This window comes from Necator americanus, chromosome V (assembly GCF_031761385.1).
Source record: "Necator americanus strain Aroian chromosome V, whole genome shotgun sequence".
Classification (NCBI taxonomy): Eukaryota; Metazoa; Nematoda; class Chromadorea; order Rhabditida; family Ancylostomatidae; genus Necator; species Necator americanus.
The window spans coordinates 34,176,816-34,201,856 of NC_087375.1; the positions used below are offsets into that span (position 1 = coordinate 34,176,816).

Here is a 25,041-nt window from a genome sequence, read left to right on the forward strand (position 1 = left end):
ACATTTCGTTTTTGTTCTTTTCTCGTTTCTGAATCATTCCGTTTTCAAACGTCTCTGTCTGTCTGCCTGTCTCTCTCACTCACACACTCGACGCAAACCACTTCACTTTATTTTGAATCATAAGAATGGCGACTGCTTCACAACGAAAAAAAATTGGTACGTTACGTTTTTTTTTTTGTTCTCTAACCATTATTATACTAGCATTTTTCCATTGCTGAGTGTTTGCTACTTCATTGGTTGAAATGACAGCCGCGCTGAGAAAAAAATCATTAATTTCTGTTCACTTTATGGATCGGTATTGACAAAAGGGATTTTCAGTGGCTATCAGTTTTTTTTCACACTTATAGAATTATTTTTGAAGTCCGAAAAAATTAATTTTATGTATCACTGGGTTGAGTAAATTCTTTGCATGCTTTTTTGAACCCATTGTATATATTTCTTGGAAATTCCGGTGTTCTAAGTTTTCTGTTCTTGGATTTCTTCTCTTTTTTTCGTATCAACCTTTACGACACATTTTAAAACATTTTTTTCCGTATTCTATGGTTGTTACTTCTTTTTTATGTAGTAATTTCGACTCTGAACATATCTACAATGTTTTTTCTGCTTTCTGTGGAATTTCTTAAGACTTATCCCAAAGACTATTTTAATCAATATGCGTCGATGGTCGAGATTTGAACATTTTTACGTATAGTATTCAAACCGTACGTTCTTCATTAGCGTTGTGCATTTAAATTCAAGTTTATGGACATAGATTAAAATCCCCAAAGGCAAATCTAAGCCTTTCTTCTCATTTCTTTTTTTTTCGTAGAATAGGAAGACTATATTTAAAAGTAAAAAAATAATTGAAAATAGCATAAATTCATTGGGTACGACCTATTCATGCATAGAAAAACGGTAAAGGACAAATTGCATATCGTGTATCGGTCCCTACGGGGATTACGCCTACGCGTTCGACTTCATCTCAGAATTTCTTGACCTTTCATGAACTCTTACGCAGCCTCACAATGACTTTAAAGGGTTAGCCGATTTATTAAATAAGTGTTTTTATCCCTCCAGACAAGTTTGGCATCAATCTATCGATCACAGACAAATGAAAGGTTTAGTTGGCGCTAGGTCGGTTTCGAACCATTGGTTGTGGTGTCGTAGGCAAATATATTTGTTACCGACTGCGCTACACCCATCTATCTATCCCTACATGTGTCAAACATTTAGTAGGAGGTTTTTTTTTATTTCTTTCAAAGATAAATCATGATCATTAATGTTTCCATTTCACTACTAGAATGATTAAGTCCCTAGATACTTAGCTTGACCTCAACAATGTGATATTATTCATCTAGTTGGTGCTGTGACCGGCAATGATTCATACTCCAGAAAACAACGACGAGAATCGTTCAAACGTCTTCAAAACATCGCTTAAACAAAAAGTAAGATTTGAATCTCGCGTCACAGATGATCAGGATTCAACTGAAGATGAATCCAACTTCACTGAAGAGCAGAACAAATCAACTGAGGTATGCGAAAGATTCCTTACTGTTCCTCTTTTGATGTAAAGAATTATTTTTTTCCTAAAATATTTGATCAGAGTGTGATTCAGTCCGCCTTCTTTTTTCTTCTACTTATTTCATTTTTTAAAAAAATGTCCATAACTTTCTGAAATACGCTAAATTCAAAAATTACTACCGGCAAATCAAAACTTCGACATAATTTTCATTCTTTTCTTTACATGCACCAGTACCCAAATTTTTTCCACAACTTCCAGCAAAGATCCTCATCAAATCGTGGTATTTCGAATCGAATTCACAAAAGAAAAATGCCGGTGCGTCGACCGACAGCATACGTCTCCGATAAGAACGTTGTCGAAGATAAAAATGATGACGATGACGAAGATGAACTAGACGATAGGGAGCAACAAGCACCTTCGCCAGACGTATGTTTTCACTTTAAATTCACTTTTACAAAGAAAAATACATGAACAATATCAACATCCTACATTACAATTCCAGCCTTAAAAAAAGTTCACATGTACGCAGAACTTGTTACTAATCCCCTCAAAACCTAAATATTGCTGCTAGCAATTGCTGGCAAGTGGAAATTCGTATAAACATCACTAGCAAATCTCGCTGTAAATAAATTCTATATCAGAAATTACTCATAAGGTTTCCCTAATGGGTGTGCCCTCCTAACTGTGGAGCTAAATTTCGTTATCTGTGTCCTTTTACGCTCTTCTCTTTGAGTCTGTTGAAAAAAAGCGTAAGCGCTGAACACTTACTTTTTTTAAAGAAGAAAGAGCCCCATTAGCCAGCTTCACAGTCGCAATTTTCGAAAACGGGGCAAGGATTCCAAATGAGTCTGGAAAATGTTTGTGGTCTGACTGCAGTAACACTGAGCTACGCTTATCCATGTGATCCTCGTTAGGCAAAACCCATGGAACACCAGCAAACATAAAATCATAGTGCTCATCTCCGATTAACGTTCATTATTCGGATGGGCACAAGCGGGGGCGGTCGCATGCGTGGGAGTGAACGTCCCATACAGGTCCGACAAGAGGGCAACATCGAGCCCATGAGCGGGGTATAATCTAGTCAAAACGATTCGATCCTCGGTACAGTTGCGTAAGCGATTGCGTTCGAAGCAGTGCGATGAAACGTAGCAGTTGAGATCGAGGGAGACCCTTGCAGCTCATCGCGACCCGGTTGTGATGGTCCCACCTCGGTCCCAATCGCCCCCTTACCGCGCCACCTCGATCGCAGCCGCTTACGGAACTGCACCGAGCTTCATGTCGTTTCGACCTGACTGTAGAACGAGCATCCCAGAGCAATCCTGTCTGTCTCAGGTCCTCAGGTACGTGGTATGAAGAATTTTTGGCGGGCTATACACTTCCTCTCCTAGCAGCGTACACAAGGGCACATGTAACAAGAGGACTAGAGGTCCCATCTGCTTCTTCTATTTCTTTTAAAGGGTTGGCTAAGTGCAAAAGTAAAGTAGATATGCAAATATACTAATCAGTACAGTACATTGATACAGTAATACAAAGTACCAGGAATATCAATACAGTAGTACCTTCAAAAAGGTCTTGAATGGCTGCATTGTGGATTTTAAAGTCCGTAGGTTCCGTAGAGTATTAGATGGATGTTATAATCTTCACATTCCACATCCTTCAGATTGCCGGAAGATAGGCGGGTGAAAGCGACCTGATGCGCGGTGCAGTTGCGTAAACGCAGACGGTTGGAATCGAAGGGGGATCCTCGCCAGCACCACTTAACGGAGTCCTGGTGAAGCTAGCGGTGGTCCCACCTCGATCCCCATCGCTAACTCCAACGCGTAGCTTCGAACGCAGCCGCTTGCAGCACTGCACCGGATCTTCAGGACGTCTTGACCGGGTCTCGTGTGCGTTAGAGCTTTATCCCCTTCAGTCGAATTAACACTATCAGACCACATCCTCTAGTAAACCGATGATTTTCAATTAAGTGATCATTTGAACATGTACTTTTTAAACTAGCTTAAAACGATTATCCAAATTAATGTATGGATCCTAGAGCATGGCTTGGACGGAGTTATGCCAGTCGAGGATAGCGTTTTTAATTTCGTTACGAAGTTCAAAAGAAATTACATAGCTCGTAGATGTTTCGCTTCTTTAACCACTGCTTCACTACTTTCTACTTTTTCTTTAGTGACATTTTCACAACACTTGTGTACAAGTTCTGAATTTCAGATCCCAAAGTTCTCCACTTTGGAACAAAAACTCCGCGAGCTATCCATGAAATATAGACAGCAGGAATGTTCTCCAGAGAGAACTAGTTCTGTTACGCTAACTAAAAGTAATAGAGCCACGTGTGGATCATAGATCTCTATGGTTACTGAACTTAATTTTGTTTATTCCCGAGAAACCACAGTTTTTCTCCACACAAACCTTAGCATCTTATGCACATGATGTATGTATCTTATTAGCAACTAGTCGTTCGAAAAAACATAAACACCTTCACTTTGTTGTTAGTACATAGAACGAGGAATAAATATCCAAGGATTAGAAATACCAACAACAGAAAAACAAGAAGAGTTTAGTGACGAAAATATCCACACAAAACAACAACCACGACTGAATAGAAGTAAGCAGGAAGAGAAACGGTTGACACGAACAACAATCAGAACACTTAAGCCTTGACGATTTCATGTTCCAAGGCTTCATCTGCTTCACAGAATTTGGGCTTCATACAGTCTTCCGTGTAAGCAACTTCTAATGGTGAAACCGCCACCCCATTCCAAACTGAGACTTCCTTGCTGAGATCTGGAGAAATTTCACAAAAATAACTAAAGGAAAAAGAAATAATGATCAGGGATCACTTCTTGGAAAAGAAAGTAAGAATCACTAAAGATCACAAATGATACCAAAACTCTAAAAACATTGAAAACAGTTGGAAAATGGTACTAGTGACTCTTAAGTAACAAACCAATTCCTAGCTTGCTTGGATCTGTTCCAAGTACTGCAGCGTGTCCACCATTACAGATTACTCGAAGTAACGTTTGAGCAGTGCTACACACAAGATCCTGAAACATATGAATTCACACATTGGAGACAAAAACGACAAAACAAACACACCATGTCTTCAAATGAGAGATCATACGCTATACGCATTCCTGGTTCAGTTGGATCAAATAGAGTGGGACTTCCAGGCAAGAAAATCCCTGAAAAGGTGAGGCACATGAGTGAAAGACAGTAAGAAGCTCTCAATTAATGGTTGTCAACTTTCCTAACGGACAGCAATACTTAGAAAGAAAAAAGCGAATGATGTCAACTATAACTTCTTAATACTACATTTGAAAAAGCTCACCGGTTGACAGTGCTTCAAACACTCTTCGGAAAGCTGGTCCAAGAGGCAGTGGCTGTCGGTTAGAAGTGTTCATGACTGCGAAATGAGCCTAAGAAGACGAAATCAACTAAACAAAAATTGTAAAGACCTGCAAAAATCCACAAAGAGAAATTAATGGGCATAGAAATAGAAAAACATCTAAAATCGGTGTTTACCAGGTACTCAATGACCCAAACAGAAAGTGGCTGAAGACCAGTGTACCGTCGCCGAACGTCCTTAAGTACACGAACAAGCATCTAAAAAAAGGAATTTGTTCAGACAAATCTTATCATCAATGACCGAGAAACGAATCTGACTTTGAATGGGGATTGCAATGTTGCTTCTTCAAACCATATCACATGACGAAGAGCATGATGGTTGATCATCATGACACGTTCAGGCACTAAAACTTATATCATAACAATTTGCTCCTTTGAAGACTTCTTATTTTGTTAAAACTAGACTAGACTAATGCATCCTAAACATAAAAAAAAACAACAACAACTGCCCACAATGAAGATCCTGTTCCAAATTTGGAGCATTGCTCGGAAGAGTTGTGATGAGAATGCGGACCTGTGCACTTGCCGCTGCCAATAAACAGCCATAGTCACGAGATACGCAAGATATTACTATAAAAGAAAGCTCAATTTGTAAAAATAGCGCTAGGGAGCAAATTTCTACATACCTTCTTTTTGCGCCCTCACCTCTTCGGCAAGTTTATTTCCTAAAGCCGCAACCGCTTCAACTGAAGTGAAGTAACAGTGAAACATGAAGAAAGTGTAAAACAAGGGACAGAGATGGCTTCACTTCCCGAATACGACGACAGACATAAAAAAATAGCATCTTTCCAGAGAAATTCACCCACATGTAGGAAGTGTTTGCATGATAATGACAATGTCCGCAACAGTGTGACCAGTCAATGCAGTGTCCTTTTTGAATGAGCCAACTTCACGGTATTCTTCAAATTTCTAAAAATATGAAAATCACCAAAAGAAAGTCCAAATTTACCAAAAAAAACATCATCTCACCACCCCAGGTACGCAGTCCGGTGTGGCTATCACTTTGTCGATTGCTGTCTTCACTTTGAGAACCAGCGCTGCTACAGTGGCGCGTTCAGTATCAGTTGGAGTGAGAGCAGTAGCACGTGCGACAACATCCTTTGTAAAAAGAATTCGGAGAAGGTCAGAAGGTCAGTGACCAGTAATCAGCAATTTTCAAAATACTCCAATAGATATAAAACTTCAAACAAGCATAAAATTAGCGAAGGCAACGCTTGTAAAAAGTAAATAAGATAATTATCTCTATGCAGAAATCGGACGCTATTTACTTCATTTTGTAAAATATTTTCTTTTCTCATAAGATCGTTGCGACAAAATATCGAAAGTTCACCAAAACTTAAAGTTTATTTATATTTTCTGTTGGTAGGGTGATGAGGTGCTTGAGCCGAAGTTTATTTTCTTGACGTCTTGGCTCATTCACCGTTTTGAGAGGTAAAAAAGATACAAATGTGCTGAGGTTCTAAGATACGCGAACATTTAAGACACTGTTTATTGTTTGCAGCAGAATCTTAAGCAGCAGTCTGCTTCAAAGCTAAGGATAGCAATTTTTGGCACAGATCGCTATATTGATATCATTTTTAACATAATCAACAATGAAGTACATCTTCAGGCAAACATTAAAGGTAGGAGTTTTCAACTAGAAAAAAACATGAGAAATTTGAAAGGTTAAAAAAACAGAATTGTTTTCAAATGAGAACTAACCATTTGACTTCGATCCGTCACAGATTAAATCAAAAGGCGTTCTATATTCGAGCAAATTAGGGTAAAAATTAACATATCTATCGTCTGAAATATCGTATTCGAGGAAAAAAAAACTATTTGAAAGTACCTGTTTTCGTTCATTGTTTAATACAATTGTTTCAAATTAAAAAGAAAACTCATGAACTACAAGTTGTAAAATCACTAAGGTGAATATATTGATCGAATCGACGACGTAATTCTACGGAATTATCAAACTCTTGCTTCGACGCCTTTTCGTACAGAATGGAATGCTCCGCGAAGATTATTAGAAAATTTTGCTACTGCGCATGAAATTAAACGAGATTGACTTGATACACTGTGAATTGCAATGAAGAGCACAAGGATATAGAAATCGAAAAAAAAAACAACTTGGGACAAACAAGCTACATTTATTCTTATTCGGACGAACGAACCTGCGTAAGTTGTGTGTCGTTGTTCTCGTTAATTCGTACAAATACATCATTTGCGAGGTGAACGTCAAAAGGCGGTGGTCGCATCGGAAATGTGGGACCACTCACGAAATTACCACGACCACGCGGCCCGCTTCGGTAGCCGCCGCCGCGCATCTGAAGAATATTTAATAGTTGAGGATCGATTGCTTAGCTATCGGTATCACTTTTGCCAATTAGTACAATTTCAACCTTAAAAAAGGGTAAGAAACCAAGCGTTTTTTCTTCTCTGCACATCTTTTAGTATTTTGACGAATATTTACAGATCCTTATTGACATTAACATTTCGGCGCCAAACTCATCCAATAGCTCCCAGAAACAAATTTTAAAAGGGGAAAATATCGCATAACATTTGAAATTTCGGCTAAATTTGGTATGTTAGTGAGCGGAAAAAAAACTATGGTTGAAATATTATCAAATGTTTTGATACGAACAGATATGCAACGGTGAAATGAACTCACGTTAGAAGAAAGACAAGTCAGCGATGGGAAAATCGAATGGTCTAGACAGTAAAAAAGAAGATACAATTGAGTTGTTGCTTATTTTTACAAAACGAAACTGTTCGTCTTTCGACTCAATACAAAGTTGCATTAATTGATAGTCCAATGAATCCAATTCTTTTGAAATGAAGGCTGTTAAGGGTTAGAGATTTAAAGGTGCCCATAGCTAGGAAAGGGTTAACTTAAAGAATTTCCACGTTAAGCCTTATCTTATATTTGTAGTTCGAAGAACTTTTAATTTATAAGTTCAGACCGGGCAGCAGCGCTGATTAGAAAGTAGTTTTCAGTTTATTTATTAAGTTGAAAGAAAAAAGACAAGGAAAGACGATTTAAGGACTACCACTATTGGGAACCGAACAATTCTCTATTAAATATCATTTGAGCGTGTTGTCACCCTTTCCACCCACTGTTTTTATTTGCATATCAGCTATCTTTCCTTTTCAACCCACAGAAACAATAGGTACTTTGAAAATATGTGCTTTTTCAGTTGATTTCCTCTTAAATTTGGACAGAATCGGACACTGAAAGAGAGAACCAGAAAGTCGGAGCTACCAAGTAGGATTAATTCACGTAACTTTCATTGGAACAGCGAGAAACTTCAAACGATATAATAGTTGCTCGTATTCTTAAAACCATGAGAAAATCGTGAGCAATGAAAACTTTAGTAGTTTTTCACGTCAAAGCCCAAGTTAGTGTAACTTTGTGGTAACTAGCGGAAAAGTGCTGCAATGCACTAAAAAAGAAGAAAATGTAACAAATTCGAAAGTGAACAATTTTCCTGTGTTCACGTAACCAAGTTCACATCATCTGAAAATGAAAGAACCTGTGCATCAGTTATTAGATTCATTACCTATTAATCCCTTTCCACTTGTAACTCTGTTGTCTACAACTTGAAAAAAGGTTTCTGTAAATTTTCAATCCTAATGACATTTTCACCAAGCAACATATCCCTGAATTAATTTTCTTCTGCGTGAAATGACGTTTCTAGCAGATATGAGGTCAATAAGGCGAAACGTGGACACTTTTCAAGGGAAAACATTAACAGAAGCAAAATTGATCACAAAAAAGACTCGGAATCTCATAAAATCCTATAGAATGATCCAAAGACTAAAAAATAAATTTCTCGAACGGATCTTTCCAATGCAATCTTTCGACACATGTTGTCTAGTTAGAAGTAAACAAATAATAACAAAATATAGTTGCAACCTCGTAGGAAAAACGTAGAACTCACCGGTTTGACCCGCATCCAGTGGCGCCGTGACATCGATTGTGATGTACGCAAGCTGCACTATTGATCAGAGGCTGTGATGTTCGTGTTGCGGATGGGTCCGCAGTGAATTTACATGTGCACTTGAAACAGAAGATGAATGACCTTCTTCACTGCTGTGCTGTGAACAAGGAAAGAGCTGGTTTCTTCTTTCCTAAACTTTTTTGCCTAAGGATCTCGTCATTCTTGTCCACGATTACGAGGAACTTCACGTCGAACACAACCATAAACGGGAAGTTGTACGGGTGTTGTTCAAATAAAGAAAGAGATTTTAAGAAATACGTTGCTTGAAAACAGCATATGGTCAATTTGATGGATTAAGCAGGATTGATGTAGTGAGTGGATAATCGAATTCAATTAATATCCAGAAGTAGCGCGGCAACGAAGCGCTTTCCTTAACGGTGGCACAGAGCCGCCAAGCCGGCTGTTGGTTTTGATCTACGCTTGTGCTCCGCTCAAAATTATGGGTTAAAGGCATCACCCCACGAATCTGAGGTGGTGCAGATTTCAGGTGGAGTATTCGTATGCGGGATGGGAGACTATGGAGAGGGTGGTGATTCCGTCCATTTCTTCCTAATTGCCGTTAAAAAACGACCCGGAAGTTGCGGCACCGCACAAGGCTGGCGCGCTCCAGTCGAACTCCCTGTAGAAAATACTGCGCCAGTACGCCTGAAGCCGTATCTTCCGGGCCGTTTTTTACGGCAATTAGGAAGAAATGGACGGAATCACCCGCCTCTCCATAGTCTCCCATCCCGTATACGAATACTCCACCTGAAATCCGTACCACCTCGGATTTGTGGAGTGATGCCTTTAACTGTGCTTGAATGCCAATTTAGCTGCACCCTCGCTGCATTCGAGAATTCCCAAGATTTCTAGGATTTTAACCTGCATTTCGCTTCGGAAAATAACATTTGTGGGATAATTCACACCAAGAAACGATGTTATTTTCTTCTTAAACACTTGAGGGGACGTCATTTCAGGACAATTCCGTTCCACATGTGAACGGTTTTCACGATTATCCACACGTCGTTTACATTAACGTTAGTGAGGATGTTCAAGGAAATTCTTCGGTTACGTAGAAGCAAAAAAAAATAGTCGCCCGGCTACTGACGGAGATTAATTCACAATACTTTGAAAGAAATCTTCTTTTTCTTTAAAAACAGAGAAAATAGCGATATTTTAGAAGAAAGATGAGCGCATTCTCCGATCTGTTTCTAGTTTTTTTTTTCTTCTGGAAGATAGAAACGAATAAAATGTTGCAGAGGTTAGCGAGAAAACAGCCACGCAAAGATACTCGCACTTCGTCACAGGACCTGAACAAGGGGTCAAGCCCCTCGAGCATGTGGCGGTCCTATTTCGCAGAAGTGATTTATGTCGCCGGTCCTGAGCAGAACTGCGAAAAGTGGTAGAAAATGGGAGCCTCTTTTCCGTTCCCCGTGTGTAGTAATGTAGTAACGAGTATTGGCAGTAATTTTGTCATGATCGGAATAATTTCAAGGTGATTCTGGCTGGAAACAGAGAATATGAGGAACGTCCGAAATTTATGCGTATCTTAATATTCATTTTGCTACTTTTGCATCTATCCAACATAGAAAGTACGAAAATCGGTGGGAAATGTTACTGAAGAGTGATTCGCGCCGCTGTACTCAATGAGAGCCGAGGGAGGAATAAATCGAGTGCAATGGCCTTGTCGTTGTGTTCGTCGTTATTTTACGCGGCACAAAAAAAAAGAGGTTTTCGCCGAATTGCACGTCAAATGCATCCTCAACACAACGTTCGTTTGCTCAAACTACAAGGAGTGCATTCAAATAGAAGCAATGTTGGTCATAGTGCACCAGTTTATTTATTGTTTTTTTTTGCATATATTTTTTGTTTTGTGTTTATGTTGTTGCATTCTAAACTATTCTTTTTTTTCTAGTCACAGGGAGGAAATACAACGGAACAGTTTTTTTTATAGATACTTTACATTGCGTTTATTATTTATTTTATTATTTTTTCAAAATATTCCTTTTTGTTTTTTTCTTTCCATATTTTCAGAACATATCAATTCCGTCAAACTGCCACCACTTTGCTGTTAAACAAATATTTACATTTACCAGACAACGGAAATAAAAATTCCTCTCTACGTATGCATTCGCCGTTTTTCATTGCTTCCACGAAATGAACTGCTAGGAGGAGCATCGATTTTTCGAGGCTACTTCGACCTCCGTTTACCGTTTTGGTTAGCACGTTTCGGAAAACGTGGTCCAAGATTTCCTGTGAACGTTCGCTGTACGCGTTGTAGCATTGCACATTTTCATATAACCTTTATATAGGGTGTTCCAAAATTTACACAAGATTTGAATTTAATAGAAAATACAGTTTTTTCAATCGTATATTTTTAACTGAAGCATAAAACACATAAGATATGGTTATAGATGGAATAGCATCCACAACGTGTCGCCGTTTGCTTTGGATTTTGGAGCTGGAAGCGTCATTAGAGCATAAAGGATAAAGGATAAAGTTTCTAGGGTGGATCAATCCGCTTGGAATTCACCCCCACGTTCACATCAATTCAGAATCGTTTGAGGTTTAAGAACGTGTAACTGGCCTATACAATGACTTGCAGGGGCTGGCCGATGTGTCAAGTCAGTGTTTTTATCCTCCCAGACAGGTCTGGTACCAATTTATTAACCCCGGAGAATGAAAGGCTTGGTGAGCCTTAGAGCGGATTCGAACCTCCGATCGATCGTGCAAGAAGAAGAACCTCTAACCACTACACTACACCCGTCATCGTTAAAGCACTTTTTTTTTTTGAAAATGAGGCTGGTCAAGCAGTGACTGTCACTAGTGCTCGATATCTCGTAACTGTATTATAACCGAGTTCTTAAGGCCGAAATTGGATGAACTTGATGTGGAGGAGGTGTGGTTTCAACAAGATGGTGCGACATGTCGTACAGTCCTTGAAGTGATCCGATTAGTACATGAGAAAATTCCTGGTCGTCTTCTCTTCCTCTCTTCCTCAAATTCGCTTCTCTCTTTCTTTCTCGGATCCGCGGAAAAAAAATGCGTATATGCCAGAGAAGACCTGAAGCTCATCTGCTCGATGTGCTATTCCATACATAATCCCATCCTGTGTACTTTATGTTTCAGTTGAAAAAATACAATTGAAAAAAAAGTATTTTCCATTTAATTCAAATCTTGCGTAAATTTTTGGGACATCCTGGGTAAACGTTACTGTTATATTACTTTTCAACATGGGAAAAATTATTCCAGACAATTTACGCAAAGTAAGACTGAAGTAAGTGTTGCTGAGTTCTTGGATGGATCAATACACATAAATTCCAGGCGATTACAACAACGCTTGACTATAGTCTATAGTTTATTAGATATTTTATTAGACAAAGGGAATCTATAGTCGTACATCATATGGTGTTTTCCTTTTCTATTAAAAATACATTTGCAGACATATTTAAGTCATTTTGAACGAGATTATGTTTCATGAGATTGTGCAGTAGAGGTTGTGTTGGTGATTGGCTCTTCATCATCCATATCTTGCTCGAGTTCTTCCAGTCGTTGCATGTCCCACAACAACTCTTCGATCTCAACGCTCAAATCCTCGAATTCCTCTCTAAACGTTAGCATCTTTCTGTACAATAAATCTATTTTACATGAAACCTACTCAGAGGTGTCGTCTTCATGATCCCCACGCTCCTGGTCAGTGGCTTCCTCCATTGTTTACTGAGGCGGTGCAGATGCTGCCGATTGCAAAATGAACCCTATCCGAACAACTGACTATGTAAATAGTTGGATAATGATAAAAATTGGCTAATGGATGGTGTACCCATTAATTGCACCCATAGAGTTCACCTAAAGGTACCGAAATCCAGCATTGACATCGTGCTTGCTGTGGTGGACTCGAAATTATGGACGACCACACGGTTTTTCTTGATGAATTCTCTTTGTTTCTTCTTTTCTTTTTATGTGGGACTGTTTAAAAGGTGAAGTTGAGGTAAAGTACCCTCTAATGGAAACGCAAAGTCACGCCAAATCACACGTGCCAAGCCAATTTGATGTGTCCGATTTACTGTTCACCGACGAACTGTTGGGGACCATTCCACGTTCGAAAAATTCATCGTAATGATCTGTCGGGATGCAAAAAGTGCGCCAGTACCGCTCTCAGTCACATACCGGGCTTCTTTATACAGCCTCCTTTTTTATTTTGCTTTTTTTTTTTGCTTTTGCTTTTTTCTGCTTTTCTTTTTTTGCTTTTTTTATCGTATTACAGCAGGAAAAAACTGCAAAAATGCTTTACCAAGATCAGCAGGTTGCATCATTTATTACTATAGGATGATCATGAGTAGCTGTGCTATCAAAACTCCTCATAGCTCGCTTTTCTTTGGTTTCTAACGGTTCCTAACAATTTCTAACTTTGAAATCTGAAAATTCGACTATTTTCAAGCTTATAATACACGTGTAAACGTTTTTCTGTACTTTTGAAGAAATTTCTTTGTTAGGATTTCCCAAAGAGTTTGATGTAAATTCTCCTTAGAAACTTTTTCTCTCAATGATAGTAATAAATAAGCATCCTTTATTATTATTCTTCAGTTTGTCTTATCACTACAATTATCAATGTCCACTTCCAGAATAAAATACTATTTGTCACTTTTAGGGGATCTTTTGAAAGACTAGGCTTAACCTTTTCTTATTCTACAATGAACAGTTCTTCTGTTGAGAACAGCAATACATCAATTGCCGAAAATTCACGACTTCATCACCAAATAGGATCTTCTTCGGAGTGTCTCTATTTCTTTTTATCAACGTAAAATTCAAAGATACCTAAATAGAGTAGACCTTAACACAAAAACTGTCCGTGTTATCCCGATAGAGTGATGAAGGGACTATTTTTCTCCCTACAAACTCTTTCCGAAGTGACTTACCTTGACATTTACGTGGAAAGTCGACACCGATTGGAAGAAACAATTAAATTATGAATAAACATTATTCCCCTTTCAAGAAATCATACGGTTTAAAGTCGAGTACTGAACTCGGTTTTCTCGAAGGGATAAACCTTTGCGTCATCGAGAAGATCTCTTGATATCATGAATTTTGTTGCAAAAAGAAAAACAAGAAATAAATTTTATCCAATGAAACTTGTTACAAGAAGCATTGCTTCAGATGTTAATCATGAAAACCAAAGCAGTAATCGAGTATGCATCCACTTTAATCATTGATAAATATGTCAGTAGTTAGGAATCGTATGATTGAAAGAAGGTATTCTGTTGATCATAGAATAAATATGCTGTACTTTTCTTTTTTTATTTCTTTCTAATTTCTCGACTTGCTGGGTGGTCCACCTTGGCTGCTCTTTGACTTCGTCTTACTTTTGCTTCTCTTCGCATCTCTATCCACCGATTTCGATTTGCTGGTTTTTCCGTGGCTTTTCATGCCCGAACGAGTGTCAACGCTCTTGACGCTCGACGTTTTCGAGGTTCTGCCACTCATGGGGGTTTTCGCACGTTTACCACCTGATTTTCTGACACCTCCGCTCCGACGTCGTTTTGATCTAATTACGAGACATATGATCAAAGCCGGAATTATGGCTATCAGTAGAATGACGGCAACAACGGCAAGAATCAGGAAGATAAGGCTGAAAAAAGACTGATTTCTAGAACTATTCAAGAATACTTGGAGATATTTCTGTAAAAACTTCTCATGTCTAGTACTACATGGATCCAAATTCTGAGGATTTCAAATTCAAATGGTTAAGAGATATTGGCTTGCAATGACACAAGTACTTTATTTCAAATTACCGACTTGGGCTTTTGATAATCACGGGTGTTTCTCGCGCGCACACACACACACACAGACACACACACACACACACAGACACACACACACACAAACACACACACAGAGACACACACACACAAACACACACAAACACACACACACACACACACACACACACACACACACACACACACACACACACACACACACACACACACACACACACACACACACACACACACACACACACACACACACACACACACACACACACACACACACACACACACACACACACACACACACACACACACACACACACACACACACACACACACACACACACACACACACACACACACACACACACACACACACACACACACACACACACACACACACACACACACACACACACACACACACACACACACACACACACACACACACACACACACACACACACACACACACACACACACACACACACACACACACACACACACACACACACACACACACACACACACACACACACACACACACACACACACACACACACACACACACACACACACACACACACACACACACACACACACACACACACACACACACACACACACACACACACACACACACACACACACACACACACACACACACACACACACACACACACACACACACACACACACACACACACACACACACACACACACACACACACACACACACACACACACACACACACACACACACACACACACACACACACACACACACACACACACACACACACACACACACACACACACACACACACACACACACACACACACACACACACACACACACACACACACACACACACACACACACACACACACACACACACACACAGACACACAGACACACACACAGACACACACACACACAAACACACACACAGAAACCATAGAATTGGGAGAAAGTGATGCATAAAATAACATCCCTCTAGACTCGAAACTCTGTGAGTTTAGTAGTTTTTTTTCAGAAAACGAATTCAAAAATAGCATTGCTTTCTGCTATTTCAGCGCATATTCCGACAGCGCAGTGGCAAAATTATAGGTGAGGAATGGAGCTTACAAGTCGATGTCTGAATCTTCTTCGTTTCCGATATCGGCCTTCCGTTCGTCTTCCACAGATCCTGGTTCTGAACTGTGCATATATTATGATTTCCCCTTTTTTTATTAAACAAAAACAACATGCTTGCTCATTTCTATGCCAACCATTAATTATTCAAAATTGTGTTAACATCACAGTTTTTCTTCGATAATATCGGAGAAATTAATGGCTTAATTGAAGATTGAGCGCGTGATAAGTTCGGATGAGAACGGATCATTGTAGGACTCGCTTTGTAAATGAAATTAGTTTACTAGAATCTAAAGAAGCTTTCAGAAGAGATCAGATGTACGGAATTTTCGGTTTTTTCTGCGGGCCCGGAGTTTGGAGTGATTCAAAAGGAGTTCCTTTCTATAAAACAGTAACTATTACAGCACCTGTATTTTCAGTTGTTGTGCTAAGTGTGGTTGTGCTTGACTGGACAGAAGATGTTAATGTGGGTTCTGGAATTGATTGTTGGTTTGTTGTTCCAAAAAAGTGAATGAAGATAATGATGTGCTAAGTTTGATGCATAAAAGAAGAGAATGAAGTTGACATCAATAATCAAAAATCAAAATAGTAATTATTAAATTTGCATAGTAAATAATGATTTATGTAGTTCGTCCGATCAACCATGCATTATTTTTTTTGAATGGAGTAGGGAGAGATAACAAATGAGAAATTGTGAGAAATTGATGTTTCAAGTAAAGCTTACCTGCTTCTGTAGTAGTTCTTTCTGTAGTAGTTCTTTCTGTAGTAGTTCTTTCTGTAGTGGTAGTTACGGTAGATTCGGTGGTGGTAGTGGTAGGTTGCTCAGTGACGAATTTTTCTTGAAATATTCACATAACATCGACAGATATAACATGATGTGATAGATATAGACAAATATAATTCAATATCTGTACTTAGAACGTTTGAGTTTTCATAACTAGTTTTTTTACAAACCTGGTTTCGCTAAATCCCTTAGAAACGACGCGGCTTATTATAACCTCAAGCTTACTGGGTTGAAACTGCTAGATCAACTTTTTACCCATGAAATGTCCTTCAAAGAACATCCGACAGTTCTCAAAAAAAAACTTGTGGACTTTTTCGTATTCAAGCAAACATCTTGGTACTTTGATATGTTCTTGATTGTTCCAGTCGAGCCTAGACCATAACTCCTTTAAGGCTTACCGTATGGTACAAGAGCTGTCCATAAAGAACTGCTAATTGATTGGCCATCGTTCACTAGTCAAGCGTAAGGTAACCGGTCCTTCACTACCCATCCCATCATACGAAAAGAAATAATCAGGCGTAGTCCATATATTTGAGTTACTCTAACGTACAAGTCTCGCCTATCCAGTTTAAAGGCAGCATACCACGAATCTGGGGTGGTACGAATTTCAGGTGGAGTATTCGTATACGGGATCGTAGATTATGAAGAGATTCCGTCCATTTCTTCCTAGTTGCCGCAAAAAACGGTTCCGATCGTTCCGGCTCGCTACTTTCTACAACGAGTTCGATTGGAGCGCGCCAGCCTTGTGCACGCGCCGTATCTTCCGGGCCGTTTTTTACGGCAATTAGGAAGAGATGGACGGAATCACCCCCTCTCCATAATCTACTATCCCGTATGCGAATACTCCACCTGGAATCAGTACCACCTCAGATTCGAGGGGTGATGCCTCTAAGTTAGACATTCTAATCTCGTTATTACGCTGGCTTGATATCAGCAGCAAGTTCAACTTCGGCAAGCAGTACATATTGGCGGGTATGACTGCGAAACTTTCTACAGACGACAAATGACTGCTTTTTATTAGTTTATTTACAGTTATTGCATTTCAATACTTACTGCACTTACAACCAGGAGTGGGTTGCCCCTCAGTAAAGGAGCACTACAAGGTAAATTTGCAGAAAAATAGATACATTGGATCCAGACGTTCCCCTTTAAAGAAGAATTAACTTGGTACCTACCTGATGAAACGTTCATAATACATTTGGTGAATTCACTGTCTTCGGTGTAGTCAGAAGATAACTTCCAAAGTTCCTATTAACGCATCATTATTTGTAGTAAAATATTGCGGAGATATTGAAAGTCATTTAAAGGCATCATCCCACAAATCTGGGATGGCACGGATATTAGGTGGGTTATGCCTATACGGAGTCGTAGATTGTGGGGAAGAGGATGACGACGGGAACGGACGACTTCTGTTGCAATGCGCAACTTATGCGCACCCACCGCCCCACCTGCGATTCGTCGAAAACCTATTCGGACAATCGCAAGCGCGAGAAGCGCAAGGGTGACGCGCTGCAATAGAGGACGTCGTAGCAAACAGCGTTCCGAGGTCGTCCGTTTACACTGGTACAGAAAGAGATGAACGGAATCACCCTCTTCCCCACAATCTACGACCCCGTATAGGCATAACCCTCCTGAAACAGGCACTACTCCAGATTCGTGGGGTGATCCCTTTAACAAAGGAGTTGAGACGCACTTGAATCGAAAATCTGATGTAATTGTGCAGGAGGGGGCTGATGTGCGCAATTTTTTTCCTGTTGAAGTGTGCTACTACTCAAACAAAGTGCCCGCACCTCAGTGAACGACTCTTCCAGCGAACACTTAGATCTTTCTATCTGATCGTGGATCAGTCGATTAAATATCATACTCACTTGGAATGCCGTAAAATTCATGTTGCAGAAGTCAGTGTCGCAATGACATACGTAATGTTGTCCTGTTTTAAAACATTCTGGTGTTTTCAACTGAAAGTAATGCTTTTGCTTGTCAGTAGAACAATTTTAAAAGACAATGGTGGACCTACATGCATGCATGTGACTGCGAAAGATGGTCACAAATGGATTTTTGCGGAAAAAAAAGAAAACAATCATACTCTTGCAGAAACGAATTTTCAGAAACAAAACGGAAACTCTATCATTCCTCCTACAAGAAATCCACGTTTTTGCCTGCCACTAGAAGAAAATAAAGGTAGAGCTTCGCGCAGGAAGTGCGGTATCAATATGACTTACTTGACTTAATCGGCGGGCTGATGTCATCGCCTGACACGATTACCCGCATCTTCGCCGAGGTGTGCCGTCGTTGAACACAGCTGTGCCCAACATTCTCGATCTTCTGCGGAAGAATCAATCCATTCGTCGCTATTCCATATTCTGCAAAACCTTACGCCTCGCCTGAACTGCCTATCCACGCCGAGTGTCCTCAGGTCCTCTTTCACCACCTTAGTCCGTTTTCGGCCAGGTGGCTTGTTCCAGCTCGAACCGGCAAACTTCTCAGAACTCGTTGAACAAAGCGATCTGCCGGTCTCCTTAGTATATGACCAAAGAAGCGAAGACGATTTACTTTAGCCACTTTCGATGGCGGTGCAAGATGTTGGTATATTCCACGTGTCATCCGCCGGTATACCACATCAATTTCTGCGTAAAGATCTTCATTGTGGCATACCCTTGGCCAAAAATAGCCAAATAGCCGTCTAAGCAGCTTTCGTTCCGTGCAATCAAGCCTCTCCATAACCGTTGATGGTGCTGCCCAAGTCTCCGATCCGTACATCATGATGGGGCGAGTTGCGGATAGATAGACTTGCAGCTTCACTTCGTTGGTGATGGGGGCCGACCACAGGCATTTTGTTAAGGAGTTAAATGCAGAAGTGGCCTCAGCGCATCTTTGCTGAACATCTCTCTCGCAGCTGCCGTTGTTCTTCAGCGTACAGCCCAGGTAACAGAACTCATCGACGAGTTCTATCGGTTGTCCGTCCACCCTGATTTCCGTTCGAGATCTTGAAGAGATCTACATCTGCTTACATTTATCAGGGCGTAGACGTAGTCCATAGGCTGCAGCCAGCTTCGATACAAGGTTGACAACATGTTGAAGTTTTGTACTGCTTTCCGCGAATATAACAACATCGTCGGCGTACTCGAGGTCAGTCAAGGGGCACCCTGATGGTGCTAAGACAATGTCGGCAGGACACAGGTCGACTGTTCTTCGCATAATGTCGTCAGTGGCGAAATTGAACAGGAAGGGTCCTGCCACTGCCCATTGTCCTACTCCAGTTACCACTACAAACGGTGTTGTACATCCGGCTGGTGTTCGAACTGCAGCAGTTGTTCGTTGATTCATGTCATCAAGCAAGCGAACCAACTTTCGTGGTACTCCAACGGCGCGGAGCGCGTTGAGAAGACGGCCTCGGTGAGGAGAGTCAAACGCGTCTTCAAAGTCCAGAAACGCTAGTTGCATTGGCTTCGAATACCGCTGCCAGATTTCGATCACTCTCCTGACGATGAACACCTGGTCAATCGTAGATCGGCCAGGACGAAAGCCAGCTTGCTCGTCGCGCGTTGCTTCTTCGCGATGTTTAATGAGTCGGTCCAGGTAATGCACTCCAGTACCTTTTACATAACACGTAGCAAAGAGATTCCTCGATAATTCCTGGAGTCCGTGGCGGATAACTTCTTGTGGAGGGGAATTATGATAGCGTGTCTCCACGAATCAGGTATCGTTTCGTCTATCCATAATGAACGAAATGATCTTTGTCATCTCACAAATCCCAGACGGAGGAAGATATTTTAGCATTTCTGCGCTAATCCCGTCGTCTCCACCAGATTTTCCATTCTTCATTTTTTGAATACAGACCAGGACCTCCGACACGGTCGGTGGCTCCTCGTTAACCGCATATGTCGGTCTATGAACGTGTTCGAGTACAAGAGCTGACGGTGCTAGCCGGTTCAGCAAGGTCTTGAAGTGTTCCTTCCAAATTGGAAGGGTTGCTTCACCGACAGCTACCCCATTGACAGTGTTGAGGACAGGGGAACATCTTTTCACTTTGCCGCTATACTGTTTTAGTAGGGCATAGGCTTTCCGCGGGTTCCTGTCCTCCCACGCCTTCTCAAACTCCATCGCTCTTGACGTCCACTAGTTATCGCGGTCTTGTTGCAGTTGATGACGCAGCTTCCTTCTATGACGCTTTTCCTGGTTGAAGTCATCAGCGCTGCGCGCGGCACATACAGAATTGTACGTGGATTTTGTTTCCGCAGATGCAAAGGCAAACTTCTTCCGCGGCAATAGAACCGGGAGCGTTTCCCTTGCAGCGTCCTGGATGCACTTTGTGAAGGAATCCGCATCGCTAAGCTTCTTTCTGGTCCTTACTCCAACACGAATAGACACACGTTGGAGGAATTTTATTCTGCATCCATCGTCTTTCAGACCTGCCATGTCGATTTTCGGTTGAAGAGGAACTCCTCGGTTTCTCTTGTGGAACCGTATCTTGAAGCTGAGAAGAACTCGAAGGTGGTCAGAGTAGAAAGCGACGTCCCAAACAGCTCTAGATTTTCGGATATCTGACTAAGGAATGTTCCTTACCAGAACGTAGTCGAGACGAAGCTTGAGGGTCCTTATCTTCCTCTTGCGCTGCTCTTCAGGCTTTAAAATGGTCGACCCCTGCCATGTGAGCTGATGGCGTCGATAATTTCCCTTAAACGTGAAGCGATGATGAGGCCCGTCTGTTCGCACAAGTCGACCAGACGGTCACCGTTGTCCGACGTGCGCTCCGCTGCATAGTACCATTTCCCTAGCACATCGAATTGCTGTTCGAGTCCCATCTTCGCATTTGCGTCGATTCCGACAATGACCACTTGCTGGCTTGGTATTTTAGACATCAACGCATTGAGTTCATCATAGAAGGCGTCCTTACTGTTGTCCTCAGTGGTTTCCGTAGGTGCGTGAGCACTTACGATCCAGAGTTTACGTCCTCTGCGATCCCGCAGTCGTAGAAAGGCGCGTCTAGACGAAGCTGAGCCAAATTCCTCCACCAGGTTCTTGTAATCGTTCCTCACAGCTATCGCGCAGCCACCTACTTTGTTCTCATCAGCATCGCCGCAGTATATGGTGTAATTTTCGATGCTGATGAAGGACCGATCTCTCATGCGTGTTTCCTGCAGTGCAGCAAAAGGCACACAGAGATATCGCAGAAGTCTGGATAGAGGGGTTTGTTGGAGTTCACTAGATAGTGTTCGGCAGTTCAGCGTGACGAAACGAATGGTTGTTGCCAAAGATTCCATGCTCCATGCTCAGGTTATGGGCGTTGGCGATGTGCTGGACGACAGCACCTTTTTGCAATATATGGAAATTTTTCGCCATATAACAGTGCAGGTTATATAGCTCGCACTTTCGCAATGCGTACACTCGAACGCCTGATTGCGTTTATTTAAGCAGGGCCACCACGTGCAGGTAGCAATCAGACTCGTATACGCGGCCCAGATGTCAATTCGGTTATTAGCTGTTATTCTGTCACTTGTGTGTCTGTGTGGATCAGTCACGAGATTCCAGGAAGCAACGAGAAGTGTTCAACGGGGTCGAATTGGTGTGCCGCCGCCAGAAAGGTATAAAATAGAACACAAACTAGTTATAGTTGCAACAGGTCTATAGTTACATGCGACTCATTTTGCTTAACGCTTACGTGTCAGAGTTTCATCAAAGAGATGACCCTTCGCGGTATCAAAAACTACATTTTCCCCGCAAACTCGTGCAGATGCAGCAATCGTCGTCGTTCATATTTTGGCACCCACCTCATGGCGAAAATAGGTTTTCGAGGTGCGAGTTTCCATCGAGAATTTTAGCCGTCTTGATAAAATCAGGAGCCCCTTTCCAGCTCTTGCCACCGCAAAAAAAATTGAACCTGATGTGAAGTTGTTCATGCCTCATTCTCTCACCAATTTCTGCGCCGAGGTCACCAACAGTGAAATCGAAGAAACGATGAAGGTATGGCCGTTCTCCGTAGAACTTCTCAGAGTCCATCTAGAAACCCTCTACCTCCTCTTTCTTGTGGCCTGATGTTAAAGGATAAGCGAGAGTGACAGTCATTGCTGGGATCAACTCCATCATCGTCTTATCCGAAAACGTTCCCTAAGGTGGCAGATATTAGATACAGCCAATGTCTTCTGCCATAATCCCTTTGACAGAAAGAGAAACTTTACTAACTCTTTTTTCTCGTTCCTCCTTTAGAAAGATGAGGTATTAAGACGAGTCAGTGTTTAGCGAGGATGGTGACTCCTCATAGTTATAAGATTTGAGAAATGAGACCGGTAAAATGGATTTCATCACTTAGACAGACTTTGTTTCTACGATCTCCGATTCATAAAGCTGAAAGGAATGTTATAATTTATTGCTGTAATTTTTGGGAACATTGTTGCGTACCCTACTTACAAATAAAACAGCACAGTAAATACCTGCGCTGGCTTTGGATTTATGACATTTAGTCTACCCATGCATGGACTGGTTTTTTGAAAGACAATCACTCTCAATAATAAAATTTCCCACACACTTTCTTAGGTCATTCCAACTGATAGGTTAGAATACGTTAAGGATAAGGTGCTCTAAGTTGTGCTTTGCTTCTCGTAACTTTCTTCGATCATAAAACTTGGGCGATCTGTGGAGTACAGTTTGAGTTCATTGAAGAGACTTACATCAGCATAACCCCGGTCGAAGTACCCGCTTGGTCCACCAGTGCAGTCCAGAGCAATGTAAACTGCACAGAACTTCTCTGACGCAGTCGTCTGGAGTAAAAGAGAATGTACTGAAAGATTTAGAGCTGGATTGCTGAAATGTATACATAATATTAGTATAGTTCGATTCTGGAACAAAGGTCTTCTGTGCGGAAGTGCAGCTCCTGTAAGGAATCTATGACGGATTCACCCGTGCTTATTGCAGTCACTGCTCATTTCATTACTCACATATGGTTGACACGAATGAGGTGGGTGCTTGTGAAGATCCCTAAACTCTCGCATCCGAAGTATTTCTAACCAAGATGTTCTACCTCACAAATTTAAAGGCAGCACCCCACGAATCTGGGGTGGTGCGAATTTCAGGGTTAAAGGCCACAAATAAATGTCAAGCAGAACGCCGTAGTCAAAACAGAGAACGTGAAATCGGTTGACAATATCATGGTTTTGAGAACAGATTGGTTAAACGTTTGTGTACCTTTCCAGCATGTCCGAATACAATCGCAAAGTGAATCTCCCATGATTTCTCACTCGCTGCTTTGCGAAATACCGCCCAATGAATCTCACATCCTATCATCTACTGAGAACCGTTGTGAGAGAACTGCACTGTGCCACATAAGAACCCAAACAGGCGCCAAGGCGACATCGAATAGACACAGCGTAGAGTTTCCGCAAACCACGCTAACAGAAGAAGAAAAGAAATGCTTGTCAGTTTAGAAGGCAGCAATGTCTGGCTGATCACGGTCTTACAAACTTAGTTACCGACGTTCAATAGAAAACTATCGCAAAACGATCGGTGTGATTTACACAACGTTAAATGCATAACAAAAACCAAGTACCGATTTTATCACTTCAAAAAATCTTCCAATGTAACATCTTAAGCCGAATGCACCACTAAGAACGTATAGAACGAGAATGTAAACTAAAATAAAGACATCAAAACGTCAGTATACAAACTTAAAACGACTCACAGCAAATATTACGACCGCCCAACATCACTACTGCAAAAAATTACCAACAACTGCATCACCGAGATCATTTTTCGGAATTGTTTTCACTTAAAGACGAGTGGTGTAAAAACAAACATCAATTAAAATTTCCGCCATGTTTTTTCCTCTGAAATTTCTGACTTCTTTCGGCTAAAAGCGTCAGCGATTAGCAACAGTCTACCTATCTGCGAGTCTACCTATCCGCAATTCGCCCCATCATGATGTACGGATCGGAGACTTGAGCAGCATCATCAAAGGTTATGAAGAGGCTTTACTGCACGGAACGAAAGCTGCTTAGACGGCTACTTGGCTACTTTTGGCCTAGAATAGTCAAGATTTTTACGCAGATATTGATGTGGTACACAGGCGGATGACACGTAGAAGACATCAACATCTTGCACCGCCATCGGAAGTGGCTAAAGTAAATCATCTTCGCTTCTTTGATCATATACTAAGGAGACCGGCAGATCCTTGCCTTGTTCAACGAGTTCTGAGGAGTTCGTCGGGTTCGAGCTGCAAGAAGCCACCTGGCCGAAAACGGAAGTTCTGGACAGAGGCGGTGAAAGAGGACCTGAGGACACTCGGCGTGGATAGGCAGTTCAGGCGAGACGTAAGGTTTCGCAGAATATGGAACAGCGACGAATGTATTGATTCTGTGCAAGTTCTCGCAGAAGATCGAGAAGGTTGGGCAGAGCTGTGTTCAAGGACGGCACACCTTGACGAAGATGCGGGTAATCGCGTCAGGCGATGACATCAGCCCGCCGATTAAGTCAAGTAAGTCATACTTATTTACATA

The 25,041-nt window shown here is 41.2% G+C and overlaps 8 protein-coding genes across 12 annotated transcripts; 2 read left to right on the forward strand and 6 right to left on the reverse strand.

Annotated features, from left to right (window-relative positions):
• Positions 1 to 125: 125 nt before the first annotated feature.
• On the forward strand, positions 126 to 3,844 carry RB195_016061 (uncharacterized protein; the record flags this gene model as incomplete). Its single annotated transcript, XM_064207050.1, has 4 exons — positions 126 to 156; positions 1,372 to 1,511; positions 1,760 to 1,927; positions 3,713 to 3,844. 4 exons carry the CDS (start codon positions 126 to 128, stop codon positions 3,842 to 3,844), a joined length of 471 nt encoding a protein of 156 aa, XP_064062931.1.
• A 307-nt stretch (positions 3,845 to 4,151) lies between these two features.
• RB195_016062 (uncharacterized protein) lies at positions 4,152 to 8,859 on the reverse strand (the record flags this gene model as incomplete). Its single annotated transcript, XM_013451806.2, has 12 exons — positions 4,152 to 4,285; positions 4,449 to 4,545; positions 4,598 to 4,683; positions 4,830 to 4,917; positions 5,024 to 5,104; positions 5,165 to 5,250; positions 5,360 to 5,476; positions 5,533 to 5,592; positions 5,713 to 5,815; positions 5,876 to 6,004; positions 7,060 to 7,212; positions 8,827 to 8,859. 12 exons carry the CDS (start codon positions 8,857 to 8,859, stop codon positions 4,152 to 4,154), a joined length of 1,167 nt encoding a protein of 388 aa, XP_013307260.1.
• A 5,310-nt stretch (positions 8,860 to 14,169) lies between these two features.
• RB195_016063 (uncharacterized protein) lies at positions 14,170 to 20,656 on the reverse strand (the record flags this gene model as incomplete). 4 transcript variants are annotated; one of them, XM_064207054.1, is made up of 10 exons in its annotated part: positions 14,170 to 14,491; positions 15,763 to 15,829; positions 16,176 to 16,241; positions 16,493 to 16,606; positions 17,728 to 17,800; positions 18,421 to 18,482; positions 18,818 to 18,915; positions 18,984 to 19,549; positions 19,613 to 20,148; positions 20,302 to 20,656. In XM_064207054.1, 10 exons carry the CDS (start codon positions 20,654 to 20,656, stop codon positions 14,170 to 14,172), a joined length of 2,259 nt encoding a protein of 752 aa, XP_064062932.1. The 4 variants fall into 4 exon arrangements, with proteins under 4 accessions (XP_064062932.1, XP_064062933.1, XP_064062934.1 ...); XM_064207051.1 differs by lacking the exons at positions 18,818 to 18,915; positions 18,984 to 19,549; positions 19,613 to 20,148; positions 20,302 to 20,656 and adding an exon at positions 18,775 to 18,801 and having other exon boundaries at positions 18,421 to 18,510; XM_064207052.1 differs by lacking the exons at positions 14,170 to 14,491; positions 15,763 to 15,829; positions 16,176 to 16,241; ... (4 more) ...; positions 19,613 to 20,148; positions 20,302 to 20,656 and having other exon boundaries at positions 18,977 to 19,315.
• On the reverse strand, positions 19,550 to 19,996 carry RB195_016064 (uncharacterized protein; the record flags this gene model as incomplete). Its single annotated transcript, XM_064207055.1, has 1 exon — positions 19,550 to 19,996. One exon carries the CDS (start codon positions 19,994 to 19,996, stop codon positions 19,550 to 19,552), a length of 447 nt encoding a protein of 148 aa, XP_064062935.1.
• A 15-nt stretch (positions 20,657 to 20,671) lies between the features above and the next one.
• Positions 20,672 to 20,971, reverse strand: RB195_016065 (uncharacterized protein; the record flags this gene model as incomplete). The annotated part of the gene is made up of 1 exon (XM_064207056.1): positions 20,672 to 20,971. One exon carries the CDS (start codon positions 20,969 to 20,971, stop codon positions 20,672 to 20,674), a length of 300 nt encoding a protein of 99 aa, XP_064062937.1.
• A 209-nt stretch (positions 20,972 to 21,180) lies between these two features.
• On the reverse strand, positions 21,181 to 21,816 carry RB195_016066 (uncharacterized protein; the record flags this gene model as incomplete). Its single annotated transcript, XM_064207057.1, has 1 exon — positions 21,181 to 21,816. The coding sequence occupies one exon, from the start codon at positions 21,814 to 21,816 to the stop codon at positions 21,181 to 21,183; it is 636 nt and encodes a 211-aa protein (XP_064062938.1).
• Positions 21,817 to 22,552: 736 nt separating this feature from the next.
• Positions 22,553 to 24,252, reverse strand: RB195_016067 (uncharacterized protein; the record flags this gene model as incomplete). Of its 2 annotated transcripts, XM_064207058.1 has the most annotated exons (4): positions 22,553 to 22,660; positions 23,221 to 23,310; positions 24,096 to 24,178; positions 24,228 to 24,252. In XM_064207058.1, the coding sequence occupies 4 exons, from the start codon at positions 24,250 to 24,252 to the stop codon at positions 22,553 to 22,555; spliced, it is 306 nt and encodes a 101-aa protein (XP_064062939.1). The 2 variants fall into 2 exon arrangements, with proteins under 2 accessions (XP_064062939.1, XP_064062940.1); XM_064207059.1 differs by lacking the exon at positions 22,553 to 22,660 and having other exon boundaries at positions 23,131 to 23,310.
• Positions 24,253 to 24,615: 363 nt separating this feature from the next.
• RB195_016068 (uncharacterized protein) lies at positions 24,616 to 24,996 on the forward strand (the record flags this gene model as incomplete). The annotated part of the gene is made up of 1 exon (XM_064207060.1): positions 24,616 to 24,996. The coding sequence occupies one exon, from the start codon at positions 24,616 to 24,618 to the stop codon at positions 24,994 to 24,996; it is 381 nt and encodes a 126-aa protein (XP_064062941.1).
• Between the last annotated feature and the right edge of the window lie 45 nt (positions 24,997 to 25,041).